We start from the raw sequence: 21,321 nt of genomic DNA, 5'->3' as shown, positions 1-21,321 counted from the left end.
GAGAGTTCAACAAATGATATCAAACTTTACTTTTGCAACATAATTTTTTAAAAAATTTTTGAAAATAATAAAAAATGTAATATATAAGGCAAGATTCTGTAACTCAAGTTGATCCCTTACACAGTAATTTTGAATGGTTATTCCAAATGTTATTGAACTTGCAAATTAAAGTTGAGACAAATTTTAGTTTAATTTTTTAATTTTGAAAAATAACATAGTTGTAGTGTACATTACTTTAAATTTATTAGTATGTATTATACAAATTAACATTTCAAAATTTCCAGAACACTTCAACCTCTGTAATAATCTGATATGTTCAAAAATAGGAAAAGTCATAAGGGACTAAAAGTGTCTAAAAAATAATAGTCTAGGACAGTAGCGGATCCATGTTTTTTTTTTTGTTTTTTTTTTGGATATTTGTTTCTATTATGTCGGGCGAAGAAAATAAATTCAAAAATGTTCAAAAACGATAGTCAGATCTCTAATGGAATTAACTATTCTAAAAATTTCTAAGTAGCTTTGAGACACGTAAAATTTTTGAGCATATAGTATATAAATATAAATGTGCATTCCAACTATCAATTTTGACTTTTAATTGAGATGGAACATATGTTTTAATTTGGTATCAAAGCAAACGACATGCCAAAGGTCATTAGAGACTATGGTCCACGTGTTGCATGGAGCCAATCAAAAGCAATCGCCTGCACACGTGACGTGGCGTGTTGAGCACATAATATATAATCATAAATGTGCAATCCAACTATCAGCTGAGATGAAACATATGATTCAATATGGTATCAGAGCTATGCCAAAGGTCATGAGTTCAAATCTCCGCGTCTCCCGATTAAAAAGATCAGAGCTATGCCAAAGGTGCGCGTTGGGCATATACTATCATAGCCAAGATGGATTTGGTATCGGGGCCAATTGACACAAATTCCTAAAAATATTGGTATTGATTTAGTATCATAGCCAATTAAGATCGATTTAGTATCAGAGCCCATTAACCTGAAAATATTGGTAAAATGAATTATTGATGTGTTGGGGTTAAGTTGCTGATTTGATGGCTGAAACATTGTTGATGTGTACTGCCAACAAAAAACATTTATAATAGTTCCATATTGAATTTCAAACGGCAATGTGTGCACAAACTACAAATTAAAACATGATATAACAAATTAAAAAATTAAAAAATAAATATAAATGTATAATGAAACAATGTGTAAACTTTACATACTCGATATCTCTTTATGTTGTCCAAACCTTAACTTTTGATTTTTCAACCGCAATATGAAACTAACCAGCAATCCATCACAGGGGATGGATGGATTGACAAGTTCTAAAGACAGAGACACATATGCACCGAATAACTGACTATCTCCACGAGGATGAAGTATCAACCTCCTAAAAAAATAGTTGAAAGAGTTAATAAAGGACAAAGAAGCAACAACAAATATTAGTAAATTTAAACACACACATAACACACACAAAAAAAAGAGTTACTAATCATTACAAGGAGAATGCTTTAAACTCATCAGAATAACACACTTCATTGCCTAAATTACTGTAGTCCGACACCTTCTAAATGAAGGTTTTCTCCACCTTCAAATCATGAAACAAAGAGTCTTCCACGGCATGCTGATAACCTGGGAGAAAATAAAATCTAAACTCCAAAACATCTTTGTCATCAACTAGAAACCCATTTGCATGATCATCAAGCACACGGCGGGGAACATTTTTCCAATCTCACATTCTGCCTTCATTATATGAAACTTGCTGACACTATTTCTTGAATAATATTTAAAAAAAAAAAAACAAAATTCTCAAATTATTAGCAATATGATATTTGTGACAGCTCCAAACCCAATTCAAGAATTAAAAAGACAAAAAGAAAAAAAACCATGGTAGATGGAGAACTAATAATGGATTTGATCAATATAAAGAATTTTACATCTACCTGTATCATCCAACCAACAGAAAGTGCAACTTGATTTTCAATCCGCAAGAATTTAGAGATGTATCCCCTGCTATAATCAGCATCCCCATTGAGATATATCAATAATGACCTATTTGAACAATATTACTTATATTAAAAATTTCAGTGCTAGTATGATTGAAAAACTACAGTACTGAGTAGCAAAACAAATAAATAACGTAAACTCAACCAACTATTTATAGTTGTTGACCTCAAAAATTGATGACTGGTATAACTGGTTGCCACAACCAGAAATCGTTTTAGTAAGACTAGAAAAAGATTAAATCCTCACTAGGTAATGTGATGTGCCCACATCTCTAACCCAAGTACCTACATGATAAGTAACTTCAACATGATATATGCACACAAAAGAAATCATCAATAAACAGAACATAGTAAAAGGAGCAAAAAAAAAAAAAAAACCAGAAGATGCATCTTCAACATGATATATATATGCACACAAAAGAAATCATCAATAAACATGGTATATTGATGATATCAGAGTATGGTATTAGATGGTATCAGAGCATGTTCGATCCACTTTGGGTTCACCCGGTTATGGGCATGGGTGGCGTCCAAGCTTTCGTAAGTCTGCTTGTTCCCTCCACTTTGGTGGCGTTCAGAGCTTTCGTTTAAGGGGAATGGTTCAATCCAACATGATATATGTGCACACAAAAGAAATCACCAATAAACATAACATAATAAAAGGAGCAAAAACCAGAAGATGCATATGCATGTTCACGAGACACTATTGATCTTCCAAATCTGTTTTAAAGAAATTGCAAAAGCAATTCAAAAATTGAAAATTCAATTACTTACTTTAAAATGGAAAGGATAGGGTGATAAACAGACAAAGAGAACTCTCATTCACGGGAGGATATCGCTGGAGTGCCGAGGGAGACATGGGTTAGTTGGTGGACTGAGAGAAAAAATAAAAATGAATAGAATGTAAATGTTACATACATACTTTACAATGCAATGATAGAACATAGAACAATAAACCAAAATAGAAACCTTGTCGTTTGGTTGCAACATGACAGTGAGTGTCTGGTGAAAACTGAGAAGGTGAGAGTTCTGTTTGTCTGTTGTGCATGGGAGGGTGAGTCGGCAAGGAGTAGGGATTTTAAAAGGTATGGATGTTAAAGATAGAAGAATAAGAATATTTAGAGGGACATGTGACATTTTTGAATTCTGAATATGCAAGGGATTAGTCTTTAATGGGCCGGGCCAAGAAGAAGGAGCAAAAAAGAAGGTTTAATGTTAAATCTGTGTGTGTCTATCTTGTTCAATGTAAGGCATAGAGATGAGTCCGGCTATTAGGATACACAAGTCACATTTTATGATTTGAAATTAAACCATACTTATAAGCTACCTCAAATCTTGAACTTCAAATACTGGATTTGAGTCAACACAGGCGATCATGACAAAATTCTCTCTCATATCAATACTCCAAATTGCACCCACATTCTCTACAATAGAGAGTGGTAGTAGGATTTGGGTAGAGATGGCAATTGGCAGGAAAAGGAAAGGGATGCAAGCGGTAGTGCTATGAGGATGGATATCAATACCTTGTACATTGACATAACATAAAGGTAAACTTAACCAGGCTAGCACACTAATTAATACATAATTTCATGGCAACTTCATCATATTCCACATACCTCTAGTTCATATGCATAAGATAGTTGAATGGCAAAAAAATTTCATCTGCAAGCTGCAATGCTACGAATCTCAAAATGCTTCCCGCTGCTGTTTGTAGATAATAACAAATTGCTAAAATATTTCACGATGTAAAACAATATGCATTTTTTGGTAGGCAAGTAGTACAATTTGAGGCAATGGCCTGATGTACATTGCAAATAACTAGGATCTATGTGCTAATTGGTAACACATAGTAGTGTTTGATTTCCTTATTTTGCCATTATTAATTACAACTTACTTTATGTCTTTTATTATAATTTAATATCCCCATAACTTCTTTTTTTTTTTTTTTTTTTTGGCGATTGATGAATTGCCAATTACCAAAATAGAAGAGGTCTATAAAAAGTTTCCATTATCTTCTTTTTTTCCAATAATGCTTTAATTTCTTAGAGTGGGGACTATTTTACTTCTCATTTACTCCGTAGTAATTAAAGTATTTGGATAAACTGAAAAAGGTATTGTTTAGGTTATTTTAGCACCTTTTTGGGATGACGAGGACAAGGATTAGCAATTGTCAATTTATACAAGTAACTGACAAGGAATAGTAAGAAGTTCCACTCATCAGAAAACCAGATTTCCACAAATACCAGCTCCATATACATTAATGTTAAGCTACCACCAAATGGATAAACCTCTATAAATTTAAACAAAATATAGACTGAACACTATTACTCGACACTTTTTTGTAGACATACAAACAAATATGTATAGAAGACATTTACACGCATTGTCAAAAAATCCACATGCCAATTATGTAAGAAGATATGGTAAGAGAAGCATGAGATGAAGGAAAAACATTTATTACTGAAGAGAGTAACGTTTATGAAGTCATCCGCAGATGTGTCTACTCACATTGAGCCCGAAACCATTTCTTTCATATTGTTGTCGTTGCCCAGTTAAAGCCTTTCCTACCATTGAGCCCGAAACCATTTAAAACTGAAAAAATAAGTACTCTTACTAATACTCTAACTGATTTCGGTATATTTTCAATATATTTCTGTATTACATTATTTCAACTTCAATATATACTCCAAAGAAAGCATCATGTGAGAAGCCCATTCTGTGCCAATTGTTCTTGTGATTACTTCAAACCATCTTGATTTTTGATATATTCTTCTTATCTTCAAACCATCTTGATTGCTCTGTTTTAGATGGAAGTATCATGAAAGAAAATCTTCTCAGCTGATCACAGAAGGCCTACTAAATTGATATTTGATATAGGACGTACTCCATGCCACAACAGTTTGTTCGGTAGCAAAATTCATCAACACGGCATTGATGTGAAATTTGATGTAGATTTTTGTGTTTTGGGATAGAGATAAAAGGATAATGTGCATTTCAAATTGAATAACAAATTTTATGGGAACTTGTGCACAATTGCAACTTGTAGGGAATAACAAATTACAACTAACCATAATTAACCACAATTAGTGTTGTTTGACTTATTTCTAAATAATTTAATTACATTCTTATATTTCTAGGGTAATAGTGTTAATTTATTTTTCTATAAAGTTATTCCCATGAGGTTTTTTTTTTTTTTTTTTTTTTTTTTTTTTTTGAATGCTACCGACTCTATTACAATGTAGTATCGGTTCATAGCTACTTGTTGTGTTTTGGGATAGAGATAAAAGGATAATGTGCATTTCAAATTGAATAACAAATTTTATGGGAACTTGTGCACAATTGCAACTTGTAGGGAATAACAAATTACAACTAACCATAATTAACCACAATTAGTGTTGTTTGACTTGTTTTTAAATAATTTAATTATATTCTTATATTTCTAGGGTAATAGTGTTAATTTATTTTTCTATAAAGTTATTCCCATGAGTTTTTTTTTTTTTTTTTTTTTTTTGAATGCTACCGGCTCTATTACAATGTAGTATGTGCACCATTTTAATAATTAAGGGACAACATTTACATCACTTATAATTTAAAGGTGACATTGATAATTAGCATATTATAGAGGGATTTTTTTACTATTTTCTATATAAAATAATATATTTTTAGTATTCAAATAATGTACTTTCTCTAAATAAAAAATATATTTTTAATATATTAAAAATACATTATTTTTGAACTAAATATGGCCCATGGTGGGCCATCCACACAATATGATTGGATTTAGACAGGTTCGGCCCACCATTGGCCAATTTAGTTTTTATTTGAGTCAGCCCAGTCTAATTAAATTTAAAAGTAGAAAAATAGTAAAAATTATATATCAATTGATTTAAATTATGTTTTATTTTTACATTATTTTTATAACTTTACACATTTTACAACTATTTTTTACTTAATTATTATAAGAAAATGAGTAACTCAATAATCAATAACTTAATAATATTAATAAGAATAATTTATAAATTGGAACTATTAAGTAGTAAGTGTAATTTTTTGTTATTTTAAAACAAATAAAATTTTATAATTTTAAAATGCTTTCAGGTAGTATTTATTTATTACTATATATGCTAGCTAGTTGGGCAGCTAATTAACAAAATAATAAATACATAACAATTTAATAGGTATAAAACTTGTTTCACAAAATTATTTTATGAGCCACTACTCCTTACATGATGAATACTGAAATAAAGCTCGCATGGTCATAAAGGTGAAAGTAAAGATCTAACATCTATGAAAGTAAAGATCTAACATCAATAATTTTTAATAATAATTAAAAAAAAAAAAACGACCGTCGACCACCCGTCGTTTTATTTTTTTCAATTTTTTTAAATTTATATTAAAATTAATTATTAAAATTTATTAAAAATTGTTTAAAAATTATTAAAAATGTCAACTTATCTGCCACATAAGCATGTAACCTTCTAAAATTGTTGTTAACCTGCTATGCGGTGAAATTGCATACATTTAGAGTGTTCAGTGACCTAATTACAAGTTTTTGGAGTGTACAGTGGTATCATTGCACTTTTTTAATTTCTTTCGGTGGCCTAATTGTATTTTGAGGTTAGGTTCGGTGGTCAATTTGAACCTTATTAAATGATGTGTAGGAGTAGGAAGGAATAGACCCACAAAATAGGAAGAAAAGGGAAGAAGGATGTCTGAGAAAGGAGGAGAGAAGATTATAGAGTGATTAGAAAGAATTGGATCTACAAAATTGGGAGATAAGATAAGAAAGAGTTGGATCTACAAAATTGGGAGATAAGGGACATATCTCTGTGTTCTTGCGTATTCAAGACACAATGGTATAAAATTTTGTGTTTCGAATACAAAGCTGTATTTATAGTCCATAGTGGATACGTGTTATAGGAAAACCAAAAGGTCTCCTTTGCCATGGGTACGCTACAAAAGGTTTATCTGGTATTATTATGCACACGTCTCTATAAGCCAATCTTGGGAAATCAAAGGTCACCCTATTCACTTTATAAACCCCTACCATTACAAAGATTTCTCAGTGGTTCGTCGGACAGAAGTTGGAACAGCAATGACGGGAAACAACATATCATCATCTAGTGAAGGTCTTTTGGTTTTTTCTCATTTTACTCTAAAATATGACCAGTCTTTTACGTTTCTTTCATGTTTATGTATATGCATGTTCTTACGTACTTTTGGTTTTTGCAGATGTAAATAAATGGGAAAGAGAAATAGCACCATCCCATTACATGCTGCGTATTGATTCATTCTCCAAACTTACTAAAATGCTGTTGGAAGGCAGACTACAGTATTTCAAGTCCAAAACTTTTGATGCTAGTGGCTTAAAATGGTTTTGTTTGGTTTTCATCATACTTTGTTATTGAATTTTATATTGTTTAATTTCAGTTCATTGCTAAAATGAGATGATTTATGATGTTCTTAGGAATTTCTTGGTCTATCCTAATGGGGATGAAAAGAGTAATAGTACAGGACACATCTCAGTGTCGGTGTGTATTGAAGATACAGCTGCATTGCCCAAGAGTTGGGCGAAATATGCTGATTTGAAGTTTTTTATACATGATCAAGTGCGCCAAAAATACTCCGTCTTTCAAGGTCAGTGTTGGTGTTTGTGATTTGTTTGGTGGGTTTGGTTTTAGAGTGATCCATTTTATTAATGTTTCTATTTGGTAATATTTTAGTTGGAGGAGCGAGCAGCTTACATGACTTTCATAGCCTGAAAACAGAATGGGGTATCACCAAATTGGTTTCTCGTTATGTATTTGATGATGCTGCCAATGGATATCTTGTCAATGACAAATGTGTTTTTGGTGTTGAGGTTTTTTTGCTTGATTCTAATTTTGCCGAAGAATGTTTGAGTCTGTGTGTGGAAGTTGATAAGACTTTTACTTGGATTGTAACGGACTACAACAACTTGGGAAGTGAAGTTCATTATTCTTATGAATTTCCTGTGGCCTCCTTCAAATGGTTTATAGATTCTTTTTGTTTGGTTTTCTAATTTGTTTTTATCCTACTTTTGCAATCATCATATTTATTAATTATTATGAATTCTTAACATTGTTTTTCAGGCGGTTATCACTTTATCCTTTAGGTAATGGAAAATCTTGTGGAGAACATCTCTCACTATTTTTGGCACTAGTCGATGAAAAAATTGCTTGCTCTAAATTGCTTGTACATTACATGTTATGTGTTAGAAATCAAAAGTCGGGACAACATCAAGCTAAGCAAAGTATGTGAAGTATATATATATATATATATATATATATATATATATATATATATATATTATTGTATGTTTCATTTTAATTGTTTGTTAACTTTTCAATGTTTTGTTGTTGTAAACAATGTTTTATTGTTGTATTTTGTAGCTTGTGGTTCTTTTTCACCTGGTTATTCAAAGGGTTGGCCGGCGTTTTTACCGCTGGATGAAGTTCGAGATTTATCTAAAGGTTTCATTGTAGATGGTAGCATTATCATTCATGCTTGTATCAAGAATGTATCCATCATTCAGTAGATAAACTACTTGTAACTTATTATAGTGCTGATAAAGTGAACATTGTGTCGATGTACTCCGTTGCTAATTTTATGGGTTGGGTGTTTTTTCTGATTTGGTTGAAACTGGTATCACATTGTAACTTTTTGGAATGATTTTGCTATTAAATGTAGCTTTACGTTATTGTTGCTCCTTGTTGAGAATCTTGTTTATTTCTATTAAATTGGTATTCTATGTTTTACGTCACTTTTTATGATGATGCAATGAATAAATGGTTGTAATTATTTTTTAAATGAATCATTCTGTTTTATTTCACTCCTTACTCACGGAACAATAAAAAAAAATGTAATACCAATGCATTGCTCAAGTGAGTTGTTTTCTTCAAAAGTGTCTTCTACTATTAGGATCTGTTAAAAGTGGGTTGTTTTGGGGTGACAAGGCATTCTCTATGCATCCAATGGAGGACACGTTTTGTACGAGTTTTTGAGTATTCAATAAACAGATATCATCGCCTTTGGGTTGAGTGATACATGTAGATTTTAAAGTTTTTTGTATGTTATTAGAAGCGTGATAAATTTTCAGTTTTCCTCTTGAAAATATCGACAAAGGCAATGTTTTGTTCTAATTGTTGGTTTTTTTTTTTTTTTTTTTTAATGTTTTGTTCAATCTTGTTTTATTTTGTAGATTGTAAGTGATTTTCGATCTCCTGGATATTCAATATGAGGCTGGTATGCGTTTTTATGGCTGGTTGATCTTCAAGATTTAACTTATAGCGTTATGGATCCTGAATTTAAATGAACACATGTATATATTTCCTTATTTTTCAAATTTGATTTATGTACATAATTTGTGTTCATATGCACCCGTAAACCCTATTCTATGTATAAGGATTGATCCACATCATCTTATAATCTCATTTCCTTTTTTTTTTCTCCAATCCTTCTCCCCATCTTTTTTAATTTTTTTTTTTATTTTTTTTTGTAAGCTCTACTCATTCAAACTCTTACCCATTATTTATTATTTTATTCACAAATAATTTTAACTTTATAACTGTACTTTCAATTTTAAATAAAAATAAATTTAAATGAGGAAATAAAAAATTCCAAAACAAATTTTAAATAATATATATATCAACAATTAATTAAATTATTATTTTTTTAAAAAACTTTAATATATTAATTTACAAAATAAAATAACAAAAAAAAAAGAAAAAAGAAATCAAGTCGAAAATCTGTTCAAAATTTGTTCAAAATCAAATTAAAATCATGCCGAAAATCTGTTCAAAATCAAACCAAAATTTGTTAATGGTAGGACTCTTGTTCTTTTAAGTATACGACTACTTCCTTATGTATATACATCTCTCTCTATATTATGAACCGTGTGATTAATCAATTACTAGAATCCTAATCTAAAATACTCCCAGTTTAAGATCAAAGTTAGATAGTGTTCTCGGTTGAGGGCTTCTAATGTACCCAACAAAAAAAATAAAAAATCCTAATCTAAATCAAATCAAAATCAAGCTCAGAGCTTGGGTTAACAAAATTTGTTCAAAATCAAATCAAAATCAGTTCAAAATTTGGGTTAACAAAATTTCTTCAAAACCAAATAAAAATCAGGCCGAAAATCTGTTGAAATCAATTAAAACAAGATAATTGTTATTAAGAATAAGATAAATTAATCGTAACCAACAAACAAATAATCCTAACAAAGTAAATATAAAACAATTCATTCTCAACAAAAAATATAAAATAATTCAGAAATAAAAATTAATTAATTAATCTAATTCAAAAATATTTTAGTGGCCCAAATAAAAGCAATGGTCACCCTATTCACTTTATAAACCCCCTAGGGCTATTGCATAATAGGGTTTTGGCGGTGGTTTAATGTTTCTTGGGACCGAAGTTGGAAGAGCAATAATGGCAAACAACATCCCACGTAAACGGCGACATTCCTCTACTTGTTTTTTGCTAATTTTACTCAAATATATTACCAGTCTTTTATGTATATGTATATTACCAATGAATCAGAACTCTAGCTAATTCCAATCACCCTAAGCTATTCAGTTTATACACCGCCTAGGGCTATAGCATATTTGGGTTTTGACAGTGGTTTCTTGTTTCTTGGAAGAGCAATGATATGATGAAAAACAACATATCAAGTGAATGGCATTACTCTTCTAGTTTTTGCTCATTTTACTCTAAAATATTAGCAGTCTTTTACGTTTGTTTCATGTTTATGCAATGCGTGAGTTGCATATATGCATGTTCTTACGTGGTTTTGGTTTTTGCAGATATAAATAAATGGGAAAGAGAAATAGCCCCATCCCATTACATGCTGCGTATTGATTCATTCTCCAAACTTACTAAAATGCTGTTGGAAGGCGGACTACACTATTTCAAGTCCAAAACTTTTGATGCTAGTGGCTATAAATGGTTTTAATTGTTTGGTTTTCATCATATATATTTTGTTATTGAATTTTATATTGTTTAATTTCAGTTCATTGCTAAAATATATATGATGCTTTATGGTGTCAGGAATTTCTTGGTCTATCCTAATGGTGATAAAAAGAGTAATAGTAGAGGACACATCTCAGTGTCGGTGTGTATTGAAGATACAGCTGCACTGCCCAAGAGTTGGGCGAAATACGCTGATTTGAAGTTTTTTATATATGATCAAGTGCGCCAAAAATACTCTGTCTTTCAAGGTAATTTAAATTGATGGGTTTGTGATTTGTTTGGTTTTAGAGTGATCCATTGTATTAATATTTCTATTTTGGAATATTTTAGTTGGAGGAGCCAGCAGCTTACATGACTTCCATAGTCTGAAAACAGAATGGGGTATCACCAAATTGGTTTCTCGTGCTGTGTTTGACGATGCTGCCAATGGATATCTTGTCAATGACAAATGTGTTTTTGGTGTTGAGATTTTCTTGCTTGATTCTAAGCTTGCTGAAGAATGTACGAGCCTGTCTCTGGAAGTAGATAAGACTTTTACTTGGAAAGTATCTGACTACAGCAAATTGGGTGATAACGTTCTATATTCTTATGAATTTCCTGCGGCATCCTTCAAATGGTTTATACCTTGTTTTTGTTTGGTTTTATGATTTGTTATTTGTGGTTATGCTACTTTTGCAATCACATTTGTTAATATTTTTGAATTCTCAACATTGTTTTTTCAGGCGATTATTACTTTATCCTTTAGGAAATATAAAAAATTCTGGTAGCCGATATCTCTCGTTATATTTGGAGCTTGTTGATGAAAAAATTGCTTGCGCTAAATTGCTTGTACATTTCACGTTACGTGTTAGAAATCAAAAGACTGGAAAACATCACGAGATGCAATGTACGTGAAGCTTACATGCATATACATATATATATATATATATATATATATATATATATATATATATCATTTGTGTTATTTTAATTCTTCGTTTACTTTTTAATGTTTTATTTTATTTTGTAGCTTCTCATTACTTAGCTCCTGGTGCTTCAAACGATGGTGCTTCAGACGATCCTTCAACCGATTGGGGTTGGACTATGTTTATACGGCTGGATGAATTACGAGATTTATCTAATGGTTTCATTGTTAATGATTGCATTATCATTGAAGCTTGTATCAAGAACGTATCCATGATTCAATAGCTAAACTATTTGTAACTTATTATGCGTGTTGGTTAAGAGAACATTGGGTTTCTAATTTCATGGTTAGGGTACACTTTTTGTTCTGGTTGAAACTGCTATCACATTGGAACTTTTGGCATGGTTTTGCTATTAAGTTTAGCGTTGTGTTTGTATTGCTCCTTGTTTTACTTCACTTATTAAATTGTTATTCCATGTTTTACTTCACTTTTTATGATGATGCAATGCACGAATTGTTAGTCGATCTTTTAAATGAATCATTATGTTTTATTTCACTCTTTACTCTCCTAGAACAATAAAATAAAAATGTAATACCACTATTGTCATTGTATTATATTAGTTAATCAAGTTTTATATGAATTTAATCTGACAAGAAACTGTAAACACTACTTGCTCAATGTATTGCAATTTAAAAAAGAGATTTGTTGCACATCCATCATTCAAATGATTATTAATTTGTTTTTGTTAAGTTTTCTAGTTTGTTGTTTGTCTTTGTACGTGCTGTGGTTGTTACTTTTTTATTATTATTATATTATTATTATTATAAGAGTGATAATCTAATATATATGATGAATAAGATTGATTTGCAACAATATTGCTACATCATTATGGGATGCTTGATCATGATTATGCTAATAGTTTTATTTCGAAATATTAATTTATTTTTTAAAGACAAAATGTTAAATTTTAATATATAAATAAACTAATTTAAATTTTATGAAAAATGTCTTTTTTAGTCTTTTTACATTTATTAGCTTATCAAAAAGCCAATTTTATCAAATACTTTGAAGCATAACAGCTCTTCGCTAGCAGCTCTTCAATTTTTAGCTTCTAGCTTATAACTTTTCAGATTTCAACTACTTTTCAGTTTTTAGCTACCTTTTCAGTTAGGTTTGCCAAACATAGCCATACTTTAAGTATACTACTTCCTTTCGGGGAGAAAATGGTGCATGTGATGACCGAAATGGTCCCTTAACTATACCGAAATTATCAATTTGGTCCCGAGTTAACAGATGTCTAACGGTTAGGACTATTTCGGATAAAAAAATAAAAAAATAATCGAAGACTAAATTGATGAATTTTAGAAGTCGACGACCAGATTGATAAAATCCTCATAGTCGAGGGACCAAATTGGTAATTAACTCGCTAGGTAAGAGATACAACACCATCCCATTATATACCGAGGATTGAATCATTCTCAGCTCTAATCTTACCAACATGCTGTCACAATGTGAAACCCAAATTTACAAGTCCAAAGTATTTGAAGCTAGTGGTTACAAATGTTTAAGTTTTAGTTTTCCACTTATTTGGTTATACTTGGTAGTGTTGAAAATGTTGATTAAATTAGCAATCAAATATGTGGGTGTAATAATCTTGTTTTTCATTGCTCAAGCGAGGTTTTTTGCGGTGACAAGGCATTCTCTATGCATCCAATGGTGATGGAGATGGTAAAGGACACGTTTTGTACGTGTTTTTGAGTATTCAAGAAACAGATGCATTGTCTTTGGGATACGTGATACATGCAGATTTAAAGTTTTTTATATGTTATTAGAAGCGTGATAAATACTCAATTTTTCTCATGAAAATATCGACAGAGGCAATGTTTTGTTCTAATTGTTAGTTACTTTTGTAATGTTTTGTTCAATCTTGTTTTATTTTGTAGATTGTAAGTGCTTTTCTCTTGGATATTCTAATTCAAGTTGGGGCTGGTATGCGTTTTTACTGTTGGTTGATCTCCAAAATTTATCTAATAGCATTATGGACCCTGAATCGGAATGAACACATGTTATATATTTACTTATTTTTTAAATTTAATTTATGTACATATTTGTGTTTATAGGCATAACATTTAATGGCAAATTATTGTGTTTAAGTGAACCATAACAAAAAGTACATTTTTAATATACCAAATGTACATTATTTTTGTGCTGAGTGTACATTATATTGTATTGTATGTACATTATACAATATAATGTACACTCAGTACAAAAATAATGTACATCCCCTGAATACAATGTACATTATTTTTATATTGAATGTACATTATTTTTGTACTAAATGCACATTATTTTACAGTATACAAAATATGGTCTACACAATGATTCACACAATAATGATTGACATTTAATAACACAAAGACAAAAAAAAAAAAAAAAAAAAAAATCACAACATATGCATTGTGAACTATATTCCATTTATAAGGATTGATCCACATTACCTTATAATCTCATCTCCTATTTTTTTTTCTCCAATACTTCTCCCCGTCTCCCTTTTTTTGTAGGCTCTACGCATTCAAACTCTTACACATCATTTTTTATTTTATTCACTTTTCTATAATTTAATAATTTTAACTTTATAACTATAATTTCGTTTTTAAATAAAAATAAATTTAAATAACGAAATAAAAAATTTGAAAACAAATTTTAAATACTATATATACCCAAAATTAATAAAATTAAAATTCTTTAAAATAAATTTTAATATAGTAATTTGCAAATAAAATAGCAAAAAAAAAAAAAAAAGGAAATTAAGTTGAAAATCTGTTCACTTGAAGAAGGTGTTTGCTTTTATCACTCTTTGTTATCTAAAAAGCTTTCAAATTTTCTAAAAGCTATAAGTCTGTAACCAGCCTGGGTTTTGTGAAGATCCTTAGAAAAGCTATAAGCCTGTAACCAGCCTGGGTTTTGTGAAGATCCTTAGAAAAAATGATCCTTCATCAAGTATTCACATCACTAGGAAATCTTGGAACGTGTTTATACGAAGATTAAGAGCGTTTAAGTTAAGATTTCAAGTTGGAAACTCATCAATCTTTTCCAACCCTCAACTCTGAAGAAGAAGTTGATAGAGGCGGAGTAAACTCGAGGAGTTGCAACCTAAGCAAGTTGCTGTCCGGCTTAGTGATCAAGCAAGCAAACTTGGCTAGTTTGTACTAGGAGTGATAGTGCAAACCTTTTCACAAGTTGTGAAAGAAAAGTGGAGTAGGATTAGTTAACAAGCCGAACCACTATAAAAATCTCTCTCTCCCTCTCTCTTTTATTACTTACATTTGCTTAAGTGCCTTGCTTATCATCCACACTCATCAAATCATAATTTTCTACAACGAAAGTGTGCAAAGAATTTTTTTTTAAAAGAAAAGTTCGATTTTATTATCTGTTAACAATCCGGTGAAACATAAAGCCCCTAAGGTCACACGACAGAGCCAATTTGGTTTTTTACAGGCAAAGTTAAAGATGAAAAAATTCTAGTGGAGCTAAAGTTCAGGCCTTCTGTCGCCAAGGCATCTACAACTTGATGATTGGCCTCCCTGTAGGCATGATTTATCGAGGAACCCCACACAGAGAGACAATCTCGAATGTAAAGCACTGCTTCTCGAATTCTCCATGGCAGCAGCATCGTCGTAGATGTCACAAAGCGAACAATAGCCAGGGAATCTACTTCAACAACCCGAGGCCGCATCACCAACGTATCACACACCATCGCATGACAAACTGCAAGGAGTAGGCTTCCGATTCAAGAGCTGAGGAGGCGTCCAAACGATAGCACAACCCCGCAATCAGCTGTCCTTCTGAGCCTCTGAGACATGCCCCTCCCGCCTCACCAGAAGCAGAGAAGAGAGCATCAGTGTTAAGCTTTAACCTCCCCAAAGGCGGTGCAAAGAAGTTATTAAAAAGCATACATATTTTCCTCTGTGCATTACTCTTTCGGAGTTTGTTTCTAAAAATCGAGTAGAGTCTATTCACCCCCCTCTAGACTCTCTTTAGTCACTACCGGGACGTGACCAACAGGTTCTCAAAATTTGTTCAAAATCAAACCAAAATTTCTTCAAAACCAAATCAAAATCAAGCCGAAAATCTGTTCAAATCAAACCAAGATAATTATTAAGAACAATAATATCAACTAATCCTAACCATCAAACAAATAATCCTAACAAACTAAATATAAAATAATTCATTCTCAACAAAAAAATATAAAATAATTCAGAAATAATAATTAATTAATCTAATTCTAAAATATTTTAATGGTAATTCTTGTGGCCGCAATAAAAGCAATGGTCACCCTATCACTTTATAAACCCCCTAGGGCTATAGCATAATAGGGTTTTGCCAGTGGTTTCTTGTTTCTTGCCTTCTTGGGGCTGAAGTTGGAAGAGCAATAATGGCAAACAACATCCTAAGTAAAGGGCGACATTCCTCTTCTGGTTTTTTTGCTCATTTTACTCAAATATATTAGCAGTCTTTTATGTTTAATTATGTGATGCAGGAGTTACTTGTTGTTCTTATTTTTGGTTTTTGCAGATATAAATAAATGGGAAAGAGAAATAGCCCCATCCCATTACATGCTGCGTATTGATTCATTCTCCAAACTTACTAAAATGCTGTTGGAAAGCGGACTACACTATTTCAAGTCCAAAACTTTTGATGCTAGTGGCTATAAATGGTTTTCATCATATTTTATAATTGAATTTTAAATTGTTTAATTTCAGTTCATTGCTAAAATGAGATAGTTTATGGTGTTAGGAATTTCTTGGTCTATCCTAATGGTGATGAAAAGACTAATAGTAGAGGACACATCTCAGTGTCGGTGTGTATTGAAGATACAGCTGCATTGTCCAATAGTTGGGCGAAACACGTTGATTTGAAGTTTTTTATATATGACCAAGTGCGCCAAAGATACACTATCTTTCAAGGTTACGTTATTTAATTTGATGTGTTTGTGATTTGTTTGGTGGGTTTGGTTTTAGAGTTATTCGTTGTATTAATATTTCTATTTGGGAATATTTTAGTTGGAGGAGCGAGCAGCTTACCTGACTTCCATAGTTTGAAAACAGAATGGGGTATCTCGAAATTGGTTTCTCGTGCTGTGTTTGATGATGCTGCCAATGGTTATCTTGTCAATGACAAATGTGTTTTCGGTGTTGAGGTTTTTTTGCTTGATTCTAAGCTTGCAGAAGAATGTTTGAGCATGTGTGTGGAAGCTGATAAGACCTTTACTTGGATAGTATCGGACTACAACAGCTTGGGTAGTGAAGTTCATCGTTCTTATGAATTTCCTACGGCCTCCTTCAAATGGTTTATACTTTATAGATTGTTTTTGTTTGGTTTTCTGATTTGTTATTTGTGGTTATATATGCTACTTCTGCAATCACACCCTTGTTTTTTCAGGCAATTATTACTTTATCCTTTAGGAAATGGAGAATTTAGTGGGACACATCTCTCACTATTTTTGGGGCTTGTTGATGAAAAAATTGCTTGCTCTAAATTGCTTGTACATTGCATGTTATGTGTTAGAAATCAAAAGTCGGGGAAACATCAAGAGAAGCAAAGTACGTGAAATTTACATAAATATATATCATGTGTTCCATTTTAATTGTTTGTTTACTTTTTAATGTTTTGTTTTATCTTGTTTTATTTTGTAGTTTGTAATTACTTTGCTCCTGGTTCCCCAATTTTTGGACGGCGTGATTTTATATCGCTAGATGAAATTCAAGATTTATCTAATGGCTTCATTGTTGATGATTCCATTATCATTGAAGCATGTATCAAGAATGTGTCCATCATTCAGTAGTTAAACTAGTTGCAACTTATTATTAAAAGCATGTATCAAGAATGCCTTTATAAGCATGTATCAAGAATGTGTCCATCATTCAGAGAAACTCAATGGAGATGGTAAAGGACACGTTTTGTACGTGTTTTTGAGTATTCAAGAAACAGATGCATTGCCTTTGGGTTAGTTGATACATGCAGATTTAAAGTTTTTTTATATGTTATTAGAAGCGTGATAAATACTAAGTTTTCCTCTTGAAAACATCGACAGAGGCAATGTTTTGTTCTAATTGTTTGCTAATTTTTTTAGTGTTTTGTTCAATCTTAGCTTGTTTTATTTTGTAGATTGTAAGTGCTTTGCTCCTGGATATTCAAGCTGGGGCTGGTATATATTTTTACTGCTGGTTGATCTCCAAGATTTATATAATAGTATTATGGACCCTGCATCAGAATGAACATATGTATATATTTACTTATTTTTTAAATTTGATTTATGTACATAATTTGTGTTCATAGGTACATAATTTGTGAAGACTATTCCATGTATAAGAATTGATCCACATCACCTTACAATCTCATCTTCTATTTTCTTCTCGAATCCTTCTCCTTTTTTTGTAGGCTTTACTCATTCAAACTCTTACACATAATTTATTATTTTATTCACTTTTCTATAATTAAATAATTTTAACTTTATAACTATAATTTTGATTTTAAATAACGAAATAAAAAAAATTGAAAACAAATTTTAAATACTATATATACCAAAAATTACTAAAAATAAAAATTTTTAAAATAAAAATTTTAATATAGTAATTTGCAAATAAAATAACAATTTTTTTTTAAAAAAAAAAGGAAATCAAGTCGAAAATCTGTTCAAAATCAAATTAAAATCAAGCCGAAAATCAAACCAAAATTTGTTCAGACTCTTGTATTTCTAGTTTAAGTATACTATTTCCTTATGTATATATATCTCTCTATATTTAAGTATACTATTTCCTTTTATATATATATATATATATATATATATATATATATATATATATATATATATATATTCTGAACTGTGTGACGTGATTAATCAATTACTCGAATCCTAATTTAAATCAAATCAAAATCAAAATCAAGCTCAGATTTTGGATTAACAAAATTTCTTCAAAATCAAGCTGAAAATCTGTTCAAATCAAACCAAGATAATTATTAAGAATAAAATAAACTAATCATAACCATCAAACAATATAAAATAATTAATTAATCTAATTCTAGAATTCTAAAATATTTAAATGGTAATTCTTGTGACCGCAATAAAAGCAATGGTCACCCTATTCACTTTATAAACCCCCTAGGGCTATTGCATAACAGGGTTTAGACAGTGGTTTTCTTGTTTCTTGGGACTGAAGTTGGAAGAGCAACAATGGGAAACAACATCCCTAGAGAAGGACGACAACATTCCTCTTCTGGTTTTTTGCTAATTTTACTCAAATATATTAGCAGTCTTTTATGTTTAATTATGGGTTAAAGTACTCACGAGCTCCCTGTATTATAACATTTTGTTCAATTTAGTCCTTATACCTTTATTTTATTCAATTTAGTCCTTGTACTTTCAAAAGTGATGCAATTGAGGACAATAGTTAACGGTGTCAATATTATCGTTAACTTAGATTACGTGGTGGTGACGATATAGATATTCCTACTCATATATTACTTTATAAATATGTTGGGCGTCGGCCGGGTTGGCCGAGTTCAGCCCCTGCTCGATTCGGGACGTGGCGCTGTGGCTTACCATGGAGAGATGTGGTTAAATGGTTAATGTCCACCTACCTATCACCAATTGGTTTTAAGTAGGATATGGCAACCAGGTACCATAGAACTCTGTGGTTAAGCGTGCTTGACTTCCGGCAATCCCGGGATGGGTGACCCCTTGGGAAGTAGGCATAGTGCAGCGCTGAGATCCAACAAAATATTTAAAATTAATTATTTTTACCACCAATATATTAAATTAATATGTCCAAAATAAATCATTACAACCATGTTCCTAATGAGATTTGGACAATTGTCCTTAGTTTCACCGGCCCACTTTTTAAAGTAGAGAGACTAAATTGAACAGAATAAAGGTACAAGGACTAAATTGAACAAAACAGTATAGTACAGGGACTTCATAGGTACTTTGACCTTAATTATGCTATGTGACTCTATTATAGTATCTGTTCATCTATACTTTCTCAACATGTTGAAGGATAAAGAGTCAACACAATTTCCACTGCGACTCGATCTCATGACTTCCAATATGGGAGAGTCACTATATGTCACTTCAAGTCCAATGTTTTCGAAGCTAGTGGTTACCAATGGTTGAGAATATATAATTTCCCACTAGTGTTTGTAGTTGGCTTAAATTAGCAGTCAAGTTTAATTTGTGGTTGTAAATAATAATCTTTAATTTAATTCATTGCTGATGTGAGTTGCTTTGTGGTGGCAGGGCATTCTCTATGTATCCCAATGGTGTTGGCCCTAATAAAGGGCACATTTCTGTGTTTTTGTGTATTCAAAACACAAGTGCATTGCCTTTGGGTCGGGAGATATATACAGATTTGAATTTTTTTTTATTTGATAAGAAACATGACAAATATACGGTTTTCCAAGGTTGCTTTTGTGCGTTTCTAGTAAGTTGGATTGAGTTCCAAAGAGTTATTAATATTGCTAATATTGTAATATTGTTCTTTTTGTTATTTAGGAGATAAAGTAAACAAGTTTCATTATTTGAAACAAGAATGTGGTATCTCGAATTTGGTCCCTCGCTGTGAGTTTGATGATGCTGCAAATGGGTATCTTGTTGATGATATATGTGTTTTTGGTGTTGAAGTTTTTGTGCTGCACTCTAAATTTGTCAAACAACGTTTGAGTCCTTCAGTGAAAGTTGGTGAAACATACACTTAGAAGGTATCAGGTTTCAGTAATATGAGTAAAATTTGTTATTCCGATGAATTTACTGCAGCTTCCTTCAAATGGTAGGTCATTTTTGTATAGAGTTCAAGATCGTTGTTTTGTAATTATGGTAATTTTAAGATTTCACATATTGTTCTTGAATCTTTCAACAATTTTTTGTAGGAAAGTGTTACTCTATCCTCTTGGAGTAGGGAGTAAGCGTCCCGATGGGTTAAACCTTGGTTTGTATTTGACGCTTGTTGATCCAGGAGCTACCCCCAACGCACTGCTTGTACATTTTATGTTATCTATAAGGAATCAGGGGAAATATGGGAAGCATCAAGTGAAGCAATGTATGTGAAGTTTATATACGTATATATGTGTGCCATTTGAATTTTTTTTTTTTTTTTTTGAGAACTTTAATGTTTTGTTTGTTCTTGCTTTATTTTGTAGATTGTTCTTGTTTTTCTACTTCTGGATTTCTTGGTTGGGGCTGGGGTTCGTAAGTTCGTTTATACCGCTGGCTGATCTTCGAGATTTATCTAATGGCTTCATGGTTAACGATTGCTTTATCATTGAAGCACATATCAAGAATGTGTCCGTCATTCAGTAACTAAACTATTGGTAACTTATTATACGTATTGGGTTGTACTTGGTTGATAATTT

General features: G+C 31.4%; 1 protein-coding gene across 1 annotated transcript; it reads left to right on the top strand.

The window, feature by feature from the left end:
* Positions 1–6,927: 6,927 nt before the first annotated feature.
* LOC109149240 lies at positions 6,928–21,183 on the top strand. Its single transcript, XM_019296901.1, has 11 exons — positions 6,928–7,146; positions 7,250–7,391; positions 7,485–7,654; positions 7,741–8,026; positions 17,356–17,516; positions 18,082–18,121; positions 20,210–20,286; positions 20,465–20,626; positions 20,726–20,738; positions 20,839–20,998; positions 21,109–21,183. Exons 1-11 carry the CDS (start codon positions 7,113–7,115, stop codon positions 21,181–21,183), a joined length of 1,320 nt encoding a protein of 439 aa, XP_019152446.1. The 5' UTR covers positions 6,928–7,112.
* Positions 21,184–21,321: the final 138 nt, after the last annotated feature.

The sequence above is a fragment of the Ipomoea nil genome, unplaced genomic scaffold (assembly GCF_001879475.1).
Source record: "Ipomoea nil cultivar Tokyo-kokei standard unplaced genomic scaffold, Asagao_1.1 scaffold2159, whole genome shotgun sequence".
Lineage (NCBI taxonomy): Eukaryota > Viridiplantae > Streptophyta > Magnoliopsida > Solanales > Convolvulaceae > Ipomoea > Ipomoea nil.
This window is presented reverse-complemented; position numbering and strand designations above follow the sequence as displayed.

Excerpts from the sequence above, each read along its gene's own strand:
- LOC109149240 (XM_019296901.1), top strand. The coding sequence starts at position 7,113 with ATGACGGGAAACAACATATCATCATCTAGTGAAG. Across the intron at positions 7,147-7,249 it reads CATATCATCATCTAGTGAAG|ATGTAAATAAATGGGAAAGA; the intron begins GTCTTTTGGTTT and ends TGGTTTTTGCAG. Across the intron at positions 8,027-17,355 it reads CCTGTGGCCTCCTTCAAATG|GCAATTATTACTTTATCCTT; the intron begins GTTTATAGATTC and ends TTGTTTTTTCAG.